The 21,650-nt window shown below is 37.1% G+C and overlaps 3 protein-coding genes and 1 non-coding gene across 15 annotated transcripts; all 4 read right to left on the reverse strand.

Annotated features, from left to right (window-relative positions):
• Positions 1-15: 15 nt before the first annotated feature.
• TRNAQ-UUG (transfer RNA glutamine (anticodon UUG)) lies at positions 16-87 on the reverse strand. The gene has a single exon. It is a non-coding gene; the product is annotated as a tRNA-Gln (tRNA).
• A 907-nt stretch (positions 88-994) lies between these two features.
• On the reverse strand, positions 995-4,563 carry LOC147941757 (filament-like plant protein 1). 8 transcript variants are annotated; one of them, XM_087459456.1, is made up of 5 exons: positions 4,174-4,563; positions 3,424-3,578; positions 3,125-3,320; positions 1,633-3,044; positions 995-1,555 (listed from the first exon to the last, which is right to left on the reverse strand). In XM_087459456.1, the coding sequence occupies exons 2-5, from the start codon at positions 3,511-3,513 to the stop codon at positions 1,181-1,183; spliced, it is 2,073 nt and encodes a 690-aa protein (XP_087315582.1). In that variant the 5' UTR covers positions 3,514-3,578; positions 4,174-4,563; the 3' UTR covers positions 995-1,180. The 8 variants fall into 8 exon arrangements, with proteins under 8 accessions (XP_087315582.1, XP_087315584.1, XP_087315588.1 ...); XM_087459458.1 differs by having other exon boundaries at positions 3,424-3,541; positions 4,174-4,519; XM_087459462.1 differs by having other exon boundaries at positions 995-1,551; positions 3,424-3,541; positions 4,174-4,514.
• Positions 4,564-5,218: 655 nt separating this feature from the next.
• On the reverse strand, positions 5,219-9,428 carry LOC104702542 (long chain acyl-CoA synthetase 9, chloroplastic). Of its 2 annotated transcripts, none has more exons than XM_010418408.3 (12): positions 9,043-9,428; positions 8,183-8,679; positions 8,006-8,086; positions 7,569-7,823; positions 7,286-7,417; positions 7,036-7,209; positions 6,623-6,852; positions 6,395-6,512; positions 6,152-6,283; positions 5,926-6,060; positions 5,624-5,830; positions 5,219-5,542 (listed from the first exon to the last, which is right to left on the reverse strand). In XM_010418408.3, the coding sequence occupies exons 2-12, from the start codon at positions 8,627-8,629 to the stop codon at positions 5,378-5,380; spliced, it is 2,076 nt and encodes a 691-aa protein (XP_010416710.2). In that variant the 5' UTR covers positions 8,630-8,679; positions 9,043-9,428; the 3' UTR covers positions 5,219-5,377. The 2 variants fall into 2 exon arrangements, with proteins under 2 accessions (XP_010416710.2, XP_010416711.2); XM_010418409.3 differs by having other exon boundaries at positions 8,183-8,641; positions 9,043-9,277.
• A 192-nt stretch (positions 9,429-9,620) lies between these two features.
• LOC104702543 (sister chromatid cohesion protein PDS5 homolog B) lies at positions 9,621-19,946 on the reverse strand. 4 transcript variants are annotated; one of them, XR_015562400.1, is made up of 31 exons: positions 19,532-19,946; positions 18,837-19,064; positions 18,568-18,746; positions 18,278-18,461; positions 17,971-18,192; positions 17,575-17,800; positions 17,334-17,479; positions 17,080-17,237; positions 16,843-16,992; positions 16,724-16,772; positions 16,432-16,620; positions 15,989-16,165; positions 15,622-15,761; positions 14,804-14,930; positions 14,334-14,471; positions 14,169-14,237; positions 13,653-13,783; positions 13,420-13,537; positions 12,866-13,000; positions 12,580-12,773; positions 12,365-12,503; positions 12,144-12,281; positions 11,980-12,066; positions 11,569-11,895; positions 11,425-11,492; positions 11,215-11,352; positions 10,748-10,834; positions 10,586-10,623; positions 10,312-10,412; positions 9,951-10,024; positions 9,621-9,810 (listed from the first exon to the last, which is right to left on the reverse strand). XR_015562400.1 is itself a non-coding variant. In XM_087459464.1 (31 exons), the coding sequence occupies exons 1-31, from the start codon at positions 19,625-19,627 to the stop codon at positions 9,775-9,777; spliced, it is 4,203 nt and encodes a 1,400-aa protein (XP_087315590.1). In that variant the 5' UTR covers positions 19,628-19,946; the 3' UTR covers positions 9,621-9,774. The 4 variants fall into 4 exon arrangements, 3 of the variants coding, with proteins under 3 accessions (XP_087315590.1, XP_087315591.1, XP_087315592.1); XM_087459464.1 differs by having other exon boundaries at positions 11,301-11,352; XM_087459465.1 differs by lacking the exons at positions 9,621-9,810; positions 9,951-10,024; positions 10,312-10,412 and having other exon boundaries at positions 10,582-10,623; positions 11,301-11,352.
• Between the last annotated feature and the right edge of the window lie 1,704 nt (positions 19,947-21,650).

Below are 21,650 nucleotides of genomic sequence, written 5' to 3' on the forward strand. Positions count from 1 at the left end.
AAAATGAAAGATAAGAGGTCCTACCGGGCGTCGAACCCAGGTCGCTGGATTCAAAGTCCAGAGTGCTAACCACTACACCATAGAATCTCGGATGCTTCCTTACAGCAAGTAGTGAGATTATTAATCGTGAAATTAACTCCACAAAATGGAAATAAAAGAAAAAGAGGAACAAAAAGAAAATAGGAAAAAGAAAAAAGGAAACTTTGTAACTTTTAATCCTGACCGCTGAAATATTAGATGATGATCATATCTAAACCGTCGATTGATTTTATTTTTTATATAGCTCATCTATATATAATAATGCGACCCCTCTCGTCTGGAAACCTAAAATCAATTTTGTGAATTGGAAGGATGGTTCACAAATTTCCAAGGGGATTGTCTCCGTTCTACATCAGAGTCTATGAGGTTGTTAATGATCCTTCCTCGGACTCAATCATCTCGTGGAGAAAAAGCTACGACAGTTTCATCATCTGGAACGTGAGAGTTTCGCAGAAAGATTATGCCGACATGTGTTGAATTTGGTAGAAGCTTCTCATGGTTTCTCTCCAAGCTTCGTTCTTATGGCTTTAAAAGAGTTACAGGGCCTGGTCAGTTGGAGTTTGGACACGAGTATTTTGTCGTAGATCAACCGGGGCTTTTGAAGTATATGATGAACGAAGCTTTGACGGCTAAACGTAATGCAAAGATAGCTAAAGCCAGAGCCAAGAGAGATCGAGTTCAAGTTGAGGGTCTCTTGCAACACTTACAAATTTGATCATCATAATAACTTCTTGTATAAGTTTCTTTAGTAGTAGTAATGAATAAGTATGCTTTGTATTATAACTGTTTGATCTATTGCCATTCTGTATATTCATCTCCTGGGGCATGTAAAGCCCTTTATCTTTTTATGCAAGTCTTTGATCTTACTCTCTTATACCTATGATGGTGGCTTCTCTTCGTTTTAGTCTTTACATGGTTCTCTGAACTCTGATTCATAACAACATGACATAGAAACTTACTAGAACAACTTTTTAGAAAATTGATTAGAAACATTATCCCCTGCGTACACTAGAGATGATCTTTGAAAACTACTTTAAGGATTCAAAATCTAGAAAGAGGAACAAACTGGTGTTAAAACCATTCAAAACGGATCCCTTTAAAACCTAAAAAGATAGTCTCTCTGCCTACTGCCAAAGTTATGCTAAATCGCTAGATGTATCCCATCTTTACTTCTGGTGAATACCGTTGCAAATCCATTGCGGTTCTTCTCAGAACTCCCTCGGTTTGATGAAACTGGCACTGAAACAACAGCAGCCGCGGAAGAAGAGGAAGTTGATGTTCCGTTAGTTGGTTTGGTGGAATCTGGATGATTTCTCGTCAGGAAAGTTTCGTTCTTGTGAACCTTCCAACTCTCTGAGTTGCTGCTGCTGCTGCACACACCGTTTGCAGCCATTGGAATACTCGGTGTATCGGTTAAGAAATCTTCAAGTGTTGCAAGAGATTGCAGCTGCTTCCCCAGTGAAGCTATTGTTTTCTGACAATTCGCAAGTTTCCCTGCAGCTGTTTCTATGTCTTCCTACACAATATATAATCAAGTTTTAGTGGAAGAAAAGGATTGTGATGAAAACACATAGCCTAAGTTTGGAGACAGACCTGTTTGATCTTGGGTTCTATATTTTCACTCTTGATGGCGTTCTCTTGATGGAGAGAGACGACCTCTTCTTCAAGAACCTCACATTTTCTTCTAAGCTCATCAGAAGCAAACCTCTCTTTTTTCATGTCTTCTTCCAATGATTCGATCTTTGCGCATTTAGTTATTACCTCTGCCTCCATGGCGATGATTTGAGATTCAACTTCTGCTTTTAGTTCGTTAACCAGTTTCATCTCCGTTTGTATCTCCTCCAGCTTCGTCTCAATTTCTTGCAGACAAACTTGAGATTCTTTATACTTATCTTTGATTATGTCAAAAGATATTTGCAACTCAGCTTTCTCAGCCTCCATCTTCTCCAACTTATCGTAAAGCTCCGTTTTATCACAAGCAATAGCTTCGAGCTCAAATCTCAATGTGCTCTCCACTTCTCTGTTACCTTTAACTTCACTTTCGAGCTCATCTTTCTCTGCTTCCAACTTCTCTAACTTTTCTTCAAGTTGCTTAATTCGGCAAGTCAATACTTCTATTTCAGCAGCTAACGATTTCTCTAAGTGAGCAACAGCCTCTTCTCTGTTATGTTTAACTTCACTTTCAAGCTCATTTTTCTCCGCTTCTATCTTCTCCAATTTCTCTTCAAGTTCCTTAGTTCGAGAAGTCAAAACTTCTATTTCAGCAGCCAACAAGTTCTCTATATGAACAACAGCCTCTTCTGTCACTGACTCAGGTCCACTCTTACCGTTCTCATCTGGTGTCTCAGGCAATGCTACAAGACGTTCCATCTCAAGAAAATCACCCATGAGATCAAGTTCAATGGAAGAGGAAGTTCCCTGAAGGCTTCTCTTTTCAATCAATGTGGATGATGCCCATGAATCTGAGCAGCTTACATCCATTCTCTCCCCTCCATCGGAATGACTATCTATAGATCGATGATCGTTAAACGAAGCTGATGATTTGGCCAACATACGAAGCTTCCTGCACTCAGCCTCGAGTTTCGCCACTTTCCTAATGCTATCTAACTGCTGCTTGCTAGCGGTTTCAGCTGCCTGGGTGCTTAAATCCCTCTCAATCGTTCTGATCTCTAGCTCTTGGCATCGTGCAAGAAGCTCATGTCTCAACACCACGTTTTCTTTCGCCACGGATTCCGCCATTTGGCTAAGCTCCTCAGACTTGGTTGCAGCTTCAAGAATCTGGTTCTCAAGGCTGGTTTTAGAGGTCTGCAACTCCTTGGTTCGCTCGTTCACAGCGTCTTGAATTAGGTGCTCTTGTTCATCTCTTGCTTGCCTTAACTGTCTAACACACTCCTTTAAAGCTCCATCAAGATGGCTTACTCTATCTTCCAACACTCTAGTCTTATCATCAGCAGTCTCAAGCTTCTCCTTCAACTCAACCACTTCATTCTCAGCTTTCTCCCACCCTTCACAATAGCAAATTTTCACTAAGATAGAAAAACTTACAGAATCATTACCAAAATGCGGAAAAAAAAGAGATGTTTACCAGCGACAGCTTCTTCAGCGACTTTGACATGTTGCTTCACCAGATCATCTTTAGCACTTACATTAGCAAGAGCAGCTGAAAGTTTCTCAGTCAAGGTCCTTATGCTATCTTTCAAATCCTCATTTTCAGTTTCTTCCTCCAAAGAAACTGTTGATGATTGTATCTCATCATCATGAGACTCCATTGTGCTCTCAGGCTTGATTAAAAAAACAGTCATGATAATAATCTTTTAGATACAAAAAAAAGAACATAACATCAAGAAAAAAAAAGAGAACCAAGTTCTGTGCTTATTATCTTACATGAATTTGAGAATCCTTCTCAGATAGTGAAGACACTGACTCTGATTCACCAAAGCTTCTCTCAGATGACTCTCTCTTCCGTTTCTCCATTTCTAGTTCCCAAGATCACAACAGTATACTGATGAATCAGCACATAACAACACAGGTATCAGGATCTGAAAAAGAGACAGAGAGAGAGCAAAGACATTGGATTCTTTAAAAATGCTGAAAGTTACATAAACAAACAAAGTCAAAGAAGAACAAAAACTTAAAGATGAAGAAAACAGAGACCAATCACCAAACATGCAAGATAAGAGAAAAATCTTGAATAACCCAATCATTTAACACACACACACACACACTAAAGTATTAGAAAACTGATTTTGTCTTTATTGTAACAAATGTGCACTTGTTGGTTCCAGATGTCCGTTTCCATAATCAAAAACAAACAAAAAACAACGGTAGAGCAAAAGCTACAAGACAAAAGTAAGTAGAAAGCTCAAAACTTTAAAATTTGAAACTCAAATGCTTCATTCATTTATCAAAAATGAGTTTGGAATCTACCAAATCAAATAGATACGACAGGTAATACAACAGTGTTGAGTAAGTAAAATCTCTTAATCTTCAAAGAAAACTCCAATAAACAAGGTTGAGAGGTAAAAACCTAAAGAAAAATCCAAACTTTGGTACATTTGAGAAACACAAAGGTGGTTTAAGGAGAGATGAAAAATACAAACAACAGAGGAAGAGAATATTATGAATTTTAAATACCTTTTTGTCTGATATCTGAAGAACTTTGAGATCCGAAAATGCCCCAATGGAAAACAAAAATAAAAGAAAGAAAAGAATCAGCGATTAAACAAACAAAAGAAGAAAGCTTTCTTCTTCTTCTTCTTCTACTGTGTCTGGAAACACTATTACGATTATTAACAGCGACAAGGCAGAGAGAGAGAGAGAGAGAGAGAGAGAGAGAGGGGGATAGAGAATTCTCTTTATCTTGTTTTTTTGCTATTTTTAATTTAATAATTAAAAAAAAAAACAATTTTTTCTTCTTTAATTCAAAAGAGAGAGAGAGAGAGCATGTGATATTCTGTATGTGGAGCTGTGAGCTCAAAACATTTAAAACTTTTCAGCTTTATTTATAAATATTTTTTATATATTGGAATTTCTATTATAATACAAATGTAAAGAATTAGCAGTAAAACGTATTTTTCGTAATTTTGAATTGTTGTTGACATTAAAAACCTATGTGTAAAAACTTTTGTTTACACCATTCCCGCCCGTGAATATACATTATTGACAATAATTTAGGAAAATATTAATTACGAAAGCAGCTTTTGAATTTAAGGATGTTGTTGTAATAGAGTTATCGGAAAAGGTTTACATATTTAATAATGGGACTCTTTTCTAATCTAAAGAGGCTCTCTCTCACGCGTCTCGCTGACGCTGGTCAATTCTCAATTCATTGAGAGTTCTCTGACAAATCAGTGAGATACACAATTTATCCGACGGCTCTCTTCCGCTTCCTACTTTATTTGTTTTTTTTAGTCTTTTAAATACTACTACAAAATACAATTAATTAATTTTACACACTAATAATCTCAATATCGAGTAATTTATTAACTCCTACTCTCCAATTTATCTTTTCTTAATTGTAGGGTAGTTGGTAAGATTACTTTATTTTCACTTCTAATTTCAATTAATAGCCTCTTTCCTCTTGTCGTTTATCTCGAGTCCCGAAAAATCACTAAACTAAAATTATTATACTACTATCTGTAGTCTGTACTGGCTTAATTACAGAGATTAATTATATGACTTGGTTTGATAAACGGCCCATTAAGTTGTAAAGACTTTTGGTCTCAAAAGCCTAAGAGATTGTTGGAGACACAATTGTAAAAGAGAAACAAGTTTTGTGCATCTGCTGTGTCTATAGAACCACACAAAGTAGAGGAAGAGGAATAAGAAGAAGAGAAGTTTAGGCATATAACTTGGTGAGATCTTCTGAGAATTCTCTCCTAATTACATCTCTTTTAAGCTTTAGTGCTGCTGTGACTAAGCCCGACTCTGGCGTCCATGGAGATCCCAACAATTTGATCTTTGCTGGTATCTCAAACTTCTCCAATCTCGATTGTTTACCCGACTGCAAACACACATATATATTGTATATTCATAAAAGGGACTTTCAGAGGGGACTCAAATCGCTGGGTAGCAATGAACATACCTTGACAAGAGACGCATACACTTCTTTCACGGCTTCTTCTTTCGCGCATAGTTCGTCGAAGTTGGCAAAGTCTATTCCTTGCTTTGAAGCCCAACCTTCAAGTGTTTGTTGGGATGCGACCACAAGGGCCACACAGTAACTGTAGAATGAATCAGCATGAACCATTATGTTTTCAACATAGGGACTTATACTTAGAGCAGCTTCCACCTGCGGAAAAAAAAAAGGAGTCTGTTAATAAGCTTATCTGGAGAATTGAGTAAAGATGAAATATAAGAGAAGTTTCGGTTTTGAGAAGACTATACTTTGCCCAAAGAGACATACTCTCCATGCTGAAGTTTTACAATATCCTTTTTCCGGTCTATTATCTCGAGACAGCCGTCAGGGTGAAATCGCCCTATGTCTCCTGTATAGAACCACCGCATCCCCTTTTCATCAACCTTTGAACATCCAAGTGTACAACACAGTTAGAGGAAAAGCCAAACCAACCAATTCTTCACAATTGCCAAAACGAATAATGTTGATTGCTACCTTGTACACTTCTTCTGTTTTCTCCTCATTTTTGAAATACCCAAGCGTGATATTTGAGCCACCAATAACAATTTCACCACGGGGCATTGGCTTGTCATTGGTTAGATACCCGCCTTCCGGCCAGTCTACTAGCTGAAACAAGATATACGCATATATGATCATACGTGACTACGACATGCAAATTGATAAAGGATTAAAAGCTAACAAAGAATTAAGAGTCGACATATCAGGTAAAGAGGTTACCTTTACAAAGGAGCAAGGAAGTGGAGCACCCACCCGGCCAACGGATGTGTCATCGAACTCAGAGAAGGTTCCACCAGCACAAGTCTCTGTGAGCCCATATCCCTGGCCGATTGGAGCCCTGAGGAATATCAGAGTGTTAGATCATAGAAACGGCAAAGGAACAAAAAACATAAATATCGAAGGTTGGAGATGAGTGAGCCTCAAGGAGATATTCAAGGATGCTTTTACCCAACGCATATGTTAATGAATCTCTGAGTGTCACCAGAAAGAGGGGCACCACCAGAGAGCAAATAGCGGATTTTGCCTCCCAAGACCGCACGGATTTTACCAAACACAAGCAGATCCCATAGAAGCTTTTCCAGTCCCCAGGCTCCAAACCAACTTCCATTGATTGCAGATAATCGCCGAGCATATGCAAAGTCAAACAATTTTTTCGACAATCCACCCTTTGCGTCAACCTAATGATCATAAATAGTCGGTGGTTATTTAACTATAAGGTTATACTCACAAGAGGATGGAGACAATTTAGCGCATCTTGGTTGCTGGGAGATGGCTGGTATCATCTAAACAACTAGTAGAGCAAAAGCTACGTAGAGGATAACCAGCCAAAGAATTTGGATGTGTATCTAACATGCACGAACCTTTTTGCGGACACCATCCCGGACACGATCAAGAATGGCTGGAACAGCTGTCATTATAGTGGGCTTAAGTGCAGTGACATCTCCTTTGGTACCCTTTTTTATCTTGTTTGACGTATCCGTAAGGGTCAAGGGAGACCCATATCCAATAGCACTCCCAATAGTAGCCATTACGCTCTACAACAATGATTTCAGGCCGTATTAAGATTCTCTGAAAGTGAATAAATCATTGGACAATAAAGTTCGGAGATACCTCAGCTGCTAACTCAAGGATGTGAGCCAAAGGTAAATATGCCATGTATATATCCCTCTTTCCAAGGTCTGGAACAATTGTCATCACTGCTGAAACTGTAGCTAGGACATTACCATGTGTCATCATAACACCCTACACAGTTTGGGAAGTGGGAAAATCAGTATGAGTAAATTTTTGCACAACCAGTTACAAATACTGATACGACAATTTTGAGACCCATAGGAAGAAAACTTATTCTGAAACAACAGATGTGAAAGTATATTTTGTTCGAAAACCTTCTAACCTTGGGAAGTCCAGTGCTTCCACTGGTGTACATTATAACAGCAACATCTGCTGAGAGGGGAAAGTTCGGATCCACAGGGTTTTCGTGCCCAAGTTTCTTCACATCAGCAAATGAAGTTGCCATCCAATTACTGTTCACATCAGATGGGAACTCATCATCCATACATATCACTCGTTTCACAGTTTCAAGCTGGTAGCCTATGTCCATGAGCTTTTTCAGTTCTTTGTTACCACATATTACAGTTGTGACCTCTGTCTGGAAAGTAAAAGAAAGGAGATAATGAACATATGAAAAGGAAAGGCTACACAAATATGAAAATTCTTAACCACAGGATAACATAAAGCTCATTCTACCCTATGTGAACATCATAATCATACCGTACTGTATGTATAAGACGCCATATTAAAGAGAAAGCAGAGAAGAGAAGCAATGGGTACCTCATTCAGCGAGTGACAAAGAGCTTCCTCTCCCAAAGATGAATAGATAGTTACCACAGTGACGTTGCGCCTGAAGCAACCCTGAAACATTGAATCACACAGAATATTTCATACCTGTACCAACAGTGCATTCGGATTGAGGCAGAGAAAACAGGAAACAAAAAAATGGGAAATCACCTGTAGGGAAATGAACCACTCTTCTCTAGTATCTGCAAAAATGGCGACACGTTCTCCCGTCTTGTGTCCAATCTGAACAAGCCCAGAGGCGAAATCACAGACAGCTTCGAGTGTCTTGGCAAAAGTGAGCCACTCGTAGTCGCCCAAATGAAGTTTCTCAAACGTTTTACCATCGTCACTAGTCTCAATATCTCTGGAGATCAGCTTCCGGGTGCCAAGGAAAACTTGGTCGCTGTGAGCATTACAGGATATCTCAAAGAGCTGCGGAAGCGTTGAGATATCTTCCCAATGGGAAGTAACAGGATCAGCAAACCTATGATTCCTAATGGCGTAACCTTGTTCACCACCAACATCAACAACAACACCTCTTTTCTTATCTTTCTTAGATTTCTGAACCAGAAGCGTTAAAGCCAAAGGCACAATAACACCAGCTGCATAAGGAATCATCTCTCACTAAACCTACCAAACAAAGAAGAATATATATCGCTGATGAACACCTGAAACGAAAACCCCATCACAATTGAACAACATTATTAACATAAATCAATTTCACTAAAACCAACTCTAAAATACACGCGATAGCTGTAGTATTACAGAGAAGAGCTACACGAAATAGACTCAAGTAAAATCACATTCCTTAAGTAGAGCTCTCTAGAGAACCAAGTGTGTATAACTACATTTCGTTTGATCCGCGACAAAATCGAGTTCAAGTTTCAAAAGATCTGAGAAAAAAAAAGGCGAGTGGTAGAACAAAGTAATCAAGCCTAAAAAGGAGAGAACAACACACTTCCATGAAACAAACATTCGAAGAATATAATCGGGAATGTGAAGCATAAGAGAGCGAAGAAAGTGGAATATACCGTGATCGGAGCAAAACGAAATCGGAGAAGACGTCGGCGATAACAATTATAAGAAAAAATAAATAATAATAATAAGAGCAGCGAGCGCGAGGCTCCAATTTAGAGACGAGGAGGAGGACAGAGAAGAGTGAAGGGTATAATGGTCTTTTCCAGCGGAGACGTCGAGAGGACTGTTGAGGCGGAGAGAGAGAGAGACGAAACGAAGAATAAGGAAGAAAGAAAACAAAATAAAAATAGTTTTTGAATTTTATTTATTTTATTTAAAGGGAAGAAAAATAAATAAACCCACACACGTGGAGGGATCGGTCAGAAGATCTGGACCGTAGGATGATGTGTTATGTTTAGGTCATCAATCTGACAAACGGCCATGCAAATAACCTCTTTCCAGTTGGTACGCCAAATCTCATTGCACAAAACGCTCAATTCCGCACCTAATTTCACAACCAATCTAACTGCCATTTTTGAGTTTGAACAAAACTTCCAACTTATGAATTTTTGGGGGAAATTAGGAAGATTTTGGTTGGGTTTTAGTTAGATACGTATGAAAATTAATTGACCTTGCAAGTCGAGAAACAAAAGAAAGTGAACAACTTTTCTATTTTTCTTTGGTGCGTGGGTCATCATCATCAACACTTTTTAACTCTAGACAATGGATTCGTTAATTATTTTGTACGAGGTTGTTTATAAACAAAAATTTAGGAACTCCGTTTGCTATAGAGAAGGATCATCTTCTTAACAAGTTCTCTGTCTCCGACTTCTTCCGAGTCCCTGAAAAATTTAACAATTACATTAACAGCAGCATTCTGATTTCTGATTAGAATCTATGATCATTGGGTGGTGGTCATATTAGCATTATTAGAAAGAGAGAAGCAAGGCTTTCTCTTATACCCAAGAGAGAGGAGGCTTACAATATTGTCACTTGTGTCGGTCACTCCTGAAACTGATCCTTCTCCAGAAACCGAATTTCCTTTCTTTGAGTTTGCTGACATCATGAAACATGGGAGTCTTGATTAGATTTCAAATCCAAAAGCAATCAAGAAAAGCTTTATCATACAACAAATTTGAAATTTCTTTTCACTTATGAGACGATAATGTTCTCCATACTATGGAAGACTCATTCATTGTGAAAGCTAGACATAGTTAAAGCCTTAAAGGAAGCCGCATGTGTTTATGCTTCCACCAGGATGGACTCAGACACTAACGAGTCAAATATCTCAAGTAGCCTTACGAAATGGGCAAAGCATAGTTGACAAGTTCGCAACAATTTACCAGCTGGAGGATTCAATTTGGTAGGCAACTTTTTGTTCTGCTGCTTTGCTGTCGTTTTCTGCTTTTGGGCCTTTGCAAGTGTATGACTAATTCCAGGGACGCTGCAGAAAGCAAAGTATTTTCGCATAATCATTAAAGATGACATTGGAAATGGGCGTCAACAATAAAATCAATGATATCCAGTGGAAGGAACAAAAGAACCATCAATCTTATCAGTTGATAAATACAATCAGAGATTCAGGAGTTCAAAGAAATTTGGTTGATCTTAACCTACCAATTCTGAGAACCTTCCGTCTCCTTTCCCAATATTTCCTGGATAACGAAAATTCAAACAGAGATTGTTACCTATTGTACTGGTGTCAAGTTCATATTACTATTTTAGGTTCAAAGGTGGTAGCACTTGAATCATGGATTACACATATAGCATTCCACGTACCTGTTGCTGCAAGGATTCATGGCTCAGGGTCTCCCAGCTCTCGCTATCCAAGCAAATCAATTCAACATCCCCATTATCGAAAATAATCTGTAACAAAGCAAAACAGAAGCCATGACACAGAGTGCAGCAGCAAGAAGGCAGAGAAGGGGCCAAAGCAAAAGGTTCGCAAAAATGTACGCTATTCGAGTTCTATACGATCACCTTCGACCATAACCAGCACATAGAATCAAGTGGTTATTTGAAGAAAAAATACTAATGACCCCTTCATACTACGGAGTTTCAACCAAAGGAACTAAATAGAGCATGTTTAAAGTCTAGATGAATAGAGTGTCATCCGAATATAGCACAAAGGACAATTAAATGATGATACATATTGTCTTGTCAATCATCTCATCATATGCCAAGGATCTGCAGTGAAGAAATATTCCGCACTAAAAAAGTATAGCATTTGATAGATAGTTTCTTACTGAATTAAGGCAACACTCATGGGCATGAATGGATCAAGAGTCATCAACGAAAAAGAAGAATAAGGACTTCGATGTCACATGCATACCTTATGAGAGTTGCTTTTAGAGTTAAACTTTTCAATAGTGCCCCGATGGAAACTGGTAAAAAAGGACAAAAAAAATATTACAGAAGCTCCAACGTATATTTGGTCGAGTATAAGAAATTTCTACCATCCATCTGCGGGAGAGAGTAATTTAATCCGCTGCCCAATGATTGCTTCGCCGTGGTTGCTGATATCCTGTGACAATTATTAACTGGTATCACGAGAAAATATGGATAGTTATATAAAGATCTAACATATATAATTTAATTACCTTTAAAGCAGATACTATCCCGGAGTGTTTGGAAGATGTAATTTTATTGCTTACAATTGCGTCGATACTCTCCTTTGAACGAGTATTGTGTCTTTCTAGCTTCTTTATAGGAATTTCCGACTCAACTGTTCTCAAAGATTTGGAGTTACAAGAAATTTGTTCTCCCTGATGAGTTCGCTTCCTGCTACACCTCGTGTTGTTTTTGCTGGTTTCAGTTGAACCAGTAATCGAGGTTTCGATTTGATTGCCCAATAATGGAGGTAAAATTTTATCTTCCGAACCAACTGCTAGGCTATCTTCTTGACACCTCCGATCATGCTTGGAGAGCTTTCAAGTATGCAGAAACAGGATCAGAAAAGTTAAGCAGGCAAATTGGTAGAAGGATAGTAAAATGTTGCAGTGTGGATATACCAGGGAATTCTGTGATTGGAATATATGAACTACTCTTTCAATGAAACTTTGTTCCAAGGCATTTTGGGCACGAGACTTGGCCTTATTCTGCGGAGTGCAGTCACGAAATAATAAATTTTTGTTCATGTCACAAGTAGAGTTTATTGACACAATGCAGGACTTGCCTGGTTATTCGTTATGCTAGTGAGACTGTACAATGATGATGGCAGCAAAATTGACCGTGGGGTTTGTGGAGACCTGACTACAATACTATTTAATATGTTGACAGCTGAGTAACCAATATCAGCTAGAATGTGCAGCCTCTGCAGTTCAGAGCATAAAATAATAAGGTATATGAATGAGAAAGAAGCATATGTATAATTCAGTGCTATCACTCCACACTTACAGGCGTTTTACGAGAATCAACAGCATCCTCAGCTCTTTTAATTGCACGGAAGAGACAAAACAAGAAAGGGGCGGTTTCCTTGATTGTATAACCATTATTTTTTATACTAAGTAACACCTGTAAGACCGAGAATAGAGGGCTGCCAGAGGAAATAAGTGAGAACAAAACTTCAAAATGAAACCAACCACCATAAATAGTAAGAACAAAGCAATTACCCACAAAAGCGAGCATAGACATGCTCTTCCCTGCAGTCTTCTGAAGGGAACTCTGGGTCATGTGCAAGAACATGAATTAGGAACACTATCATGTAAGCTGGACTATCAGTGAGTGATTCTCCTTGATCAAAATCCCGACATGCTCGAGATTCTCTTGTAGCATTATTGATGAATCCATTGATGTATCTAAATGACTGAATAAAAAGACAATAAATTTCTCAGAGACCTAAAGGATTGAAAGTTGAAACAACTAAAATACTCTGAGAGAGGAGTATGAGAAAGTTACATCATTTTGCAGATCTCTGCATGGAGTAGACACAGAAAACGAAAAAGCACATGCATATCGACTGGGTATCATATGTTCGGTCACTAGCTTGTGCAATTTGGTGAGAAAAGTCTTGGTAATAAAGGCGTTGGAATCCTAGCAGATGACAAAATTAAACGGTCAAAAAGACAATCATAAACCACGTAAATACAACTTTCTAAGCACAGATATCCAGTACATGAAATCAAAGAAAGCAATTTAAAGGCAGACTGCCCTCACTGCCGTTACAAAGTTAACACTACAATAAACACCTTTCTTTCAGAAATAAATTACCATACACCTAAGCCTATACAATGAGAGCTATTTTGGATACTTCCCATATGAAACTGCAAGGATGGATACTCTCATAAGTGACAAAAATGTAGGATGCAGTACGTAGCCACTGTAACAGACGACTAATGACTTACCATCACTTAAGAAAGACAAATTGAAAAAAGCAGTAGAAATTATTAGAATAATATTCAAGAATGTTTTCTAAATTGTTTGGTTGTTGTACAAGATGGAAGTCACTTTACCTTAGCCATCAAAATGGTAAGACGGAAAATTTCAGGAGAAATATGAAGGTCCCATTTCCTTGAAAGCAATAGAACAGCTTTAGCAGCAGCCAGTCTAACATTAGCCCCTGTGTCATCGCTACAAATTTCAAGAGAAACTGATTATGGAATTGTGAAAGCTCATTAAAATGACGGCTTCATGTTAAGAGCCTGTACAACATGATTGATTTGCATAACTATCCAAAAGAATATACCATGACTTGATGCCATCCTGTCCTTGTGATTTTAATGTTTTCTTCAAAATGTCTAGCAAGTCATCGATCTTCCTTACGACTTGACCATGACGAGGCAAGAAACTTTTCACAAGTGTTTTGAGCCCATATATCTGCCAAAGACAACAAGTCAAAACTGAATATAGCTCATCCTTGTAAGCGGAATTTGAAAACTCCATTGCGCTTATTCCAAATAAAAAAAACTAAAAGAATCTTAAGGCTTACACTCAAATCCTTCTATAGCTAATAAAGGTATAGCATCATTCCTCACAATAATGTGATTCACATTTTCTATATGTGGCAGCATAATTCGTAAAAAAATTCTGGAGTAAAGCATGAAAGTGCTGAACTTCTTCCAAAGTACACAAATAACTGGCAAATGTTGAGCAGAAGCATTTACCAACAGTCACACTTGTTCTACTTTGGGTCTAATAGTAAAGTGAATATTCTCAGAAGTAATAAATGGGAAGCAAAAGTGTTTCTTTCTCCACCACTTGCCTTAAGCTTGCAAGAGTTGCAACAACCAGAAGACTGATCACAAGGCAGTTGACTGTCAGATGGTTCCGCCTATAAATATTAACATCAACAATTAGAAAATTAATTAGAAAACAGAGAATTAGCTGGATATCTCCATAATGAAGAATAGCACCTCTTGTCACTTACTTGAAAAACTTGGTATATGTAGCTGGTGATGTCTTCATATATATTGTCATATGCCAAAACAGAATATTGCCCAACACACGCCAAAGACTGCAAAGTTGTTGGAATGTTCCGTCCAGCCAGCAAAGAATCCAAGAGCATCTGAGTAAAAGGAAGGCAAATCAATCAACGTGACAACAGTCAGTTTTCTCTAAAAACGAAAACCATCACTTATTCAAAGGAAGTACTGTGAAAGATATGTGCACACAGCACTGTCTAATATACTAATCTATGCTCCCCCTACAATCATCGTCACATCATCACTTTAATAATGTCACTTGCGCCAAGAGTTAGGTTCCCAAGAATGTAAAGATTAATAAATTTATACGCCAAGGATTTTCCCTGTTAGCTCCATAACATACACACAAATGTGAACAAGTAAATGTGGGGTAAAGGAAACTAACAAAAAAAAATCAGGTTGCATAAAAAATAACCTCGCATAACTCGGAAAAGACATATTTATCAGATGATCCAGCCAATAAACCGATGGCAGAAACCGCATATTTTGCCTGAGAACGAGTACCCTCACGACACACCTTCTCCAGAACAGGGTAATAGTCACTGCAAAGGGAAACCAATGTCTAAAGTATGTCTAGTTCTCATCCATCCATAAAATAGATATTTGTTGTCTATGTATGCTATTACATGAGCCATATTTAAGAAGAACAATATATCTTGAACAAACTTACAGCATCTAATCAATCTGATAAATTGTATTTACTATTCAAAAAAAAAATAGACTATATGACGTGCCTATATCTAAAAAATTTGTATCATGAACCTTACGAGTATGTGGTCAATAATAGACTTCTTTAATTATTTTTTGTATCATCAAATAACTTCTATTATCTATGGAAGGAGTACACTATCAGAGTACAGAGCAAACAAGAGGTATAACAGTTTAAGCCTAACAATTCGCTAAGTTTATATATGAGCAAAACATATTTGCAGTACGGGGATAAATGGAACAGTAAGCGCTAATTGATTCAAATCCATTAAAATCATTTACCTTTTGCAAATTGTTTTATTTACTTTGTGTCTGGGTAAGAAAACAAAGTATAAAAAATGCCACGTTAACAGATTTCTCTAGCAAGACTTTTGCTTTAGCAACACAGATTTTATAACTTTTCCTCCAACTAGAACAACGTCTTTAACATATATCAAATAGACCTACGAAACATACAAAAATGCCACATAATAATAACAAATTAACCTAAACCCATTATAAGTCAAATAGTGCAGAAGAGATTACCCGAAGTTGACAGATATGTAAGGAGCTGCCTTTGATAAAACTACAGTTAGCTCGTCAGCAGCTGGATCATTCTCCTCTAGTAGCTTCAGAAACTGCTTTTCTGAACCTCTCAGGTAAGAAGGGAACATGTTGAGAATAACCTGATTCAGGCAAACAGTAACAATGCCTCATTTGCATATTCGAAGACGATGTAGGCAAAATAGTAATGCATACTAAAAACGCTAATATACCTAAAAGAAAAGTTTAAATGTTATAGAACAAAAGTTAACATGGGACACCTAAAATGAACAAAGGATAGATATCAATTCGAACAAAAATAACTTAAATGAAAGGATAATAATCAGAGGATGCCAGCATCTTTCCTTACCAGAAGAAGTTTGATGGAAGCAGCCTCCAATTGTGTGTTAACAGAGGTGCTGCAAAGCTGATTCAAAAGACACTGAACATGCTCTGAGCTAAATATATTAGGCGAACATTTTGTAGAAAGCATGCGCAGGAACTCAAAAAGAGAATGTTTAGCACCGATCCTCTTGAGAAACTTCTCCTGAAAAATAAATATAAAGAACAATAATGTCACACAAAAGCGACTATTTATTTTCTTCATTCTGAAAATCCCAATGCATTTCCTGTAAAATATCTTGCTGATACTACTAAAATGATGCATCACTGAATAAGTCAAGAATGGAAAATAGTAGATATTCATGATATTGTAGATGTTTCACATAAAATGTTATGCATTGTGAAGAAATTGAACATAAAATTACACACTAGTAAATAATTTCTCTGATGCTCAGAAAAATTAGAACTTACTTTAATGATCTGGGCATTTGTGGATGACAGATCATCCAGAAGTAAAGTTAAAGCATCAAAAATTGATGCATCCCTCATTTGGTCTAATTTTTGAAAGAAATCTTCTGCCTCAGAAGCATCTGGAAAGCAAGCTGAAAGCTTTACGAAGTAGCTCTTTTTCTTTCTTTGCGCTTCTTCTATATTGCCATCCTAGAGCAAGCATCAGATTAATAATAAATTGAGCAATGTAAGGTTTGTGACTCCCTCAGAATCCATGAAACAACAAAACTTAAGAGAAAAGTGTAAAACAGACCTTAGATGTCCTCCAGAGGGTTAGGCAATGCCGCAATTCATTTTGGAACCTGGAAACATACTGAGTGCATAACTAGAAAGACTTTTCACCTACATTTGATGGTGAATTACTATGTCTACCTTCTTTTTTGAGATAAAATTGAATTGAGTGACTTCAAGTGGATATTATTCATAATGGCAAAGCATTGGACCCAGTGCCGCATCCTCTCCTCAACTGGAAGAAGGCGAGGAAAAAGATCATCGGAAAGCACAAGCTCCAAATTTTGGGACCTAAATGATGCATAGAACTATATTAATTTTTCAGAAATGTTTAGAGAAAGAAAAAAAAAACAATTCAAGGATAGTATATTAGGGTACCTGAATTCTTCACAATTTTTATCGCAGCAAAGTAGCAAGATTTTGCATGGGATTTGCTCAAAATGTTCATTTATTGTCATGTCTCCTGCTGAACACCTGTCACAATAATCTTGATATACTTCTGTCAGCTTCTGCAGAGCCATCTTCCTAACAGATATCTTTGTCAAACAAAAGCACAATATAAAATAAGGTGGTGAGTAATCTGGAAAAAAATAGATCCTTAGTCACACCTCATATACTGCAACTTAGAATACCTTCTTATCCCGAAGCCTCTCACTAGCTTCAGAAACCAGATTCAAAGGAACATACTTCATATTAAATTTCATAATATCACAAGCAACAACCAGAGCCTGTGTTCGAACTTTATCATCAAAATCTAATAGGCGTTCTTGGATAGCAGCTGACACATAAAAATACGAATAGAGGACACCAGTTAGAAAATAGGCAGAAATGAAGAGCCAATGCAAAAAGAGAAAGTAGTTTCGGAAATATTACTGAGAACTCCAGATGTTTTGTTTCCAGACGGATTCGCAAAGTAACACTGTTTGCCACATGTCAGCGCAGCCATTCTGACATCTGCAGATTTATCTGAGAATCTTCTCAAGAACTCTGCATAAAGATCTTGATATGTCTCTCCGTAAGAGCTAAGACAGTGCTTAGGCTGTGCAAAAATCCTTCCAGCTAAGTTAAGGGCTTTTATTCGCACATCGACCTGATCAGTCTGCAGACATAAAAAAAATGACCCTGGTGAGTAGCCAAAAAAACTCAAACATGAATATAAACGCAAACTTAAAACAAAACAGGCTGTACCTGCTTAAATAGCACAATTTAACCAATCTCATAGAAAAATTAGATCAAATGTTTATAAATATGCAAGTGTGCAATATGTACCAGTAGCTCTCGGGTCAATTTCGGGATAACTGCTAGCAGCATCTTGGGAGCAATTAAGGAGATCTTAAATATGATTTCGTGATAAGAACCTTTGAGATCGGTCAGGATGGAATCTTTCTCCAGAAAACATGATGTTAAAAAGCTGCAAATCAACGGCTCAAGCTTGTCGGTACAGCCTTCAATGAGAGATATGGCAAGCTTATTAGAAGCAGAAGTTGTATCCTGTAAGCACACGAGAATCAAAACATCACCTAATCATTTTGAAAACCATAATCAATCAATAGAGATAATCGTTGTACATCCATACCTCTCCCTCCTTCACAAGATTTTCCAGAATAATAATGACAAAAGACGAATCTACCTCTTCCTCCAGAATATCAGTCATTATCGTTAAAATGTTGTTAAATAAACTTTGCTGTGTTTGCTGCACGCTAGCCTTTCGCTGCTGCGTTTTACTATTTTTCTGGTTAATTAAACTCTGTTGATGCTCGCTGTAAAGAAAAGGGAAAACAACAACCATGTTAAAGCAGTTTTAACTACGAAATTATAAAATCAAAGCAGCCATAAAATCTCGAAATAAATCATTTCATCTTTTACCTTACAAGAGAGAAGAACTTGCTAAACATCTGCTGAACTAAATCTTGGAGACTGTCTAGCATTAGAAGACAACATTTCAATCGAGAGACTGTCTCCAAAATTTTCGCCCTCTTGGAGAAATAAGGGCTAACAGTATCAGATAGCTCAGAAAACTCAGCAAGAAAAAGATTGAAGATATCCTGAAATCAGGGTATGACATGTTAGTGCGAGTAAAAACCATAAATGAGAAAGAATGTATGATTTTATTGGGAAGGAGGAGTCGTAATTACCTTGAGATACTTGTCTTCAAAAGGTAGCTTAGGTGCTAAAATCCGGAAAAGCTCGGAGACACAAATAGTGACCAAAAGACTCACGTCGTTATCATCATCATGTTTAAGAAGTCCATGCTTTATAATGGATTTCTTCAGAGGTCCTAACTCAACTTCTAGCAGTTTTAGACCTTTCTCCTTGTTGATGGCTGGAGGCTGGTCGATCTGTGACAGTGTATTAGCAACTTCCTACAAAAATCACACCAAAAACAAAAATATGACAGAGTAAGCATATTATTAGCTTGATTAAATCACAGTCAGATCAGCGATTAGCTTACAGGTTAAATCATATCACCAGAACAAAACAAAACAAATGCCACAGTAAGATCAGCGATTAGCTTTATAGGTAAGCGTAGATTACCCAGAGAGAGAAAAAAAATAGAAATCGAGTACAAACATGCATAGGGAACTCAAAAACCCTTGAACGAAAAGCTAAACCGCACGAGAGAGAGAGAGAGAGAAAGAGTGATGAAGGAATCGTCACAAACCCTAACTCAAATTTAAGGAATCAAGATTTTTCGGAGTGGTAAGGTAACAAAATCAAAACCCAAAGTGATGAAATCGAGTTACTAAAAAAAAAAAAAAAAAAAAAAAAAAAAAAAAAAACCCCAGTAAAGTAGTGATTTGCATCAGAATCAGCTTAAGAGAAAATTTACCCGTAGTAATTTGACGAGAGAATCCTTATTGGGACAAGATAACTGAAGCAAACGAGAACCCAGTTCGGAAACTATATGCGTCGGCGTTTTCTCCATCCCGGTGTACCGCGCTACTTGAAATCGAAATCAATAAGGAGACGAAAAGAAAAAGAAATAAAAAAAACCCTAGAAACGCCTTAGTGCAGTGAAGAAGAGAGAGCGAATCAGAATTCCCACGGCGAGTCTCCGATGAAAACGGAGAGGGAAGCTTTGGGCGGGACTGACTGACTGACCCTTTTTTTTTTCCTTCTCTTTTTTTTTTTGTTCTTATTGCTCATCGGTGACTCTACTGTATATACACATGACGACAGACCAAGAAAAAAGGAAATTTATCTATATGGGCCTAGAGGCCCTGTTAAAATTACCAAAAAGCCTTGTATAATTATATCAGAAGCTGCAAAAGGTAATATTTGTTATCAAATTAGCCGTCTTAAAACGACGTCGTCTCACCGGTTTGTAAAAAACAAAATAGTGATGGAAACGGGTTTCTCAATTGTAAAAGTCAGCATTTCTTTATCTATAAGCCGACCGTTTTGAACCTCATAAATTTATCAATATTTTTTTTTGTTAAACCTACTATATAAATCCTAAAACCAATCAGTGCTTAATTAAACCTACTATGATCCGACATCTGAATAGCGTCTTACTAATAGTGATTTACTCATGTGTATTATAGTTGATTTCTTAGTTTTATTATTCCTATAACTCATTCGCTGGTGTCGTAAGCAAAGGGACAAGAACACCCATGTGCTTAATATACATGCTCTATATACACTTAGTGGCAACACCACTTGACTCTGCACCATAATGATCATTTTCGTTTCTGGATTTATATTCTCTTGAATCACAATGTTCAATAATTGAAACCCAAATCAGGATATAGCAATAATGGTTGATTGTTAATAGGACAAGAGTTTCTCTAAAATAAGTTGCGTTTTTTGACTTTTCTTTCCCCAATCTTTCAAGCTAGTTTCTGTCGTACATTTGTTTTGTGAAAGATTGGTTTATGTGTCACGAATCAATGAATAATGTGAGAAAATGACTTGCTCTTACCGAAGAGAGGTATGAAAACGAATTTATTAACAAACATTTCTTCAATGGTTATGTTTTTCTTTTGATTATGATTTTAAACAACCAAATTAATACCCGATCAGCTTTTCTTGTGCATTTATATATATCTTCATCTACATAATTCATTCATGGAAAAAACTTAAAGACATGTCAGAACTATTATGCTTATTGTTAGGATCCTCATCATGACATGACGACATAGACCAATTAATTGATTGCTAGTTACCCGATATGGTATAAGAATCTATGTTACTGATCCAAGTAGATTAACCTAATTAAGCATGATTTTATAGGTTTCATATCTGGTTCACAATGATCAGATGAGTTGTTTTTTTTTTTTTATCTTTTCATCGACCAGATGGGAATTATTATCTTGAAAGCCTGTTATGAATTTTGCAATATGATGCATATATAAAGTAATATATCCTCCAATATTGTAAATCCACAAAACTTATACATATCATGAGGTCAACAGTTAAAATACTATGCTTATCTAATCGTCTAAAAAAAATTGATAGGGAAACAATGTTTACCGCTTAGGTGTCCACTGAAGACTCCTACTTCTACTTGCCTTTGCATCTTCTTACCCATGCAAGTAAGTCAAATATTGTATTAATTGCTTACACTATGCAAAAGGAGAACCAAAACTTGCTGCCTAATTCATTCAATATCTTGAAGTATATCATTAATCTTTTGGTAAAGTTATTATTTCGATAAATAATTCTCACCTATCTTATTGTTCACATAAAGTGCGACCATCAAGCGGTTGACTTTCTCGTGGTGTTGAAGACTCAATACCAATATTCAAGAAATTGCTAGGCGGTATCTGGGCGGTGACCCAGTGCCTAGCGCCTAGAACGTCTAATCGGAACCTAGACGGTTTTTAGACGGTTTAGACGTTTACAACATAAAACATTATATATATAAAATTATATACAAATATATGTTAGAAAAATAAAAAAAATATATAAATTATAAACAAAAGTAAGAAAAATACATTTATTTAAGT

The sequence above is a fragment of the Camelina sativa genome, chromosome 7 (assembly GCF_030686135.1).
Source record: "Camelina sativa cultivar CO46 ecotype springtype chromosome 7, ASM3068613v1".
NCBI lineage: Eukaryota > Viridiplantae > Streptophyta > Magnoliopsida > Brassicales > Brassicaceae > Camelina > Camelina sativa.

Coding starts and splice junctions, on each gene's coding strand:
- LOC147941757 (XM_087459456.1), bottom strand. CDS start 3,513: ATGGAGAAACGGAAGAGAGAGTCATCTGAGAGAAGCTTTGGTGAATCA. Junction 3,321..3,423: donor AGAAGGATTCTCAAATTCAT/GTAAGATAATAA, acceptor TTTTTAATCAAG/CCTGAGAGCACAATGGAGTC. Junction 3,045..3,124: donor CGCTGAAGAAGCTGTCGCTG/GTAAACATCTCT, acceptor GCTATTGTGAAG/GGTGGGAGAAAGCTGAGAAT.
- LOC104702542 (XM_010418408.3), bottom strand. CDS start 8,629: ATGATTCCTTATGCAGCTGGTGTTATTGTGCCTTTGGCTTTAACGCTT. Junction 7,210..7,285: donor TCCTTGAGTTAGCAGCTGAG/GTATCTCCGAAC, acceptor TCATTGTTGTAG/AGCGTAATGGCTACTATTGG. Junction 6,284..6,394: donor TTCCTTGCTCCTTTGTAAAG/GTAACCTCTTTA, acceptor ATCTTGTTTCAG/CTAGTAGACTGGCCGGAAGG.
- LOC104702543 (XM_087459464.1), bottom strand. CDS start 19,627: ATGGAGAAAACGCCGACGCATATAGTTTCCGAACTGGGTTCTCGTTTG. Junction 17,801..17,970: donor AATTGACCCGAGAGCTACTG/GTACATATTGCA, acceptor TTATGTCTGCAG/ACTGATCAGGTCGATGTGCG. Junction 11,896..11,979: donor TCCAATCACAGAATTCCCTG/GTATATCCACAC, acceptor CATACTTGAAAG/CTCTCCAAGCATGATCGGAG.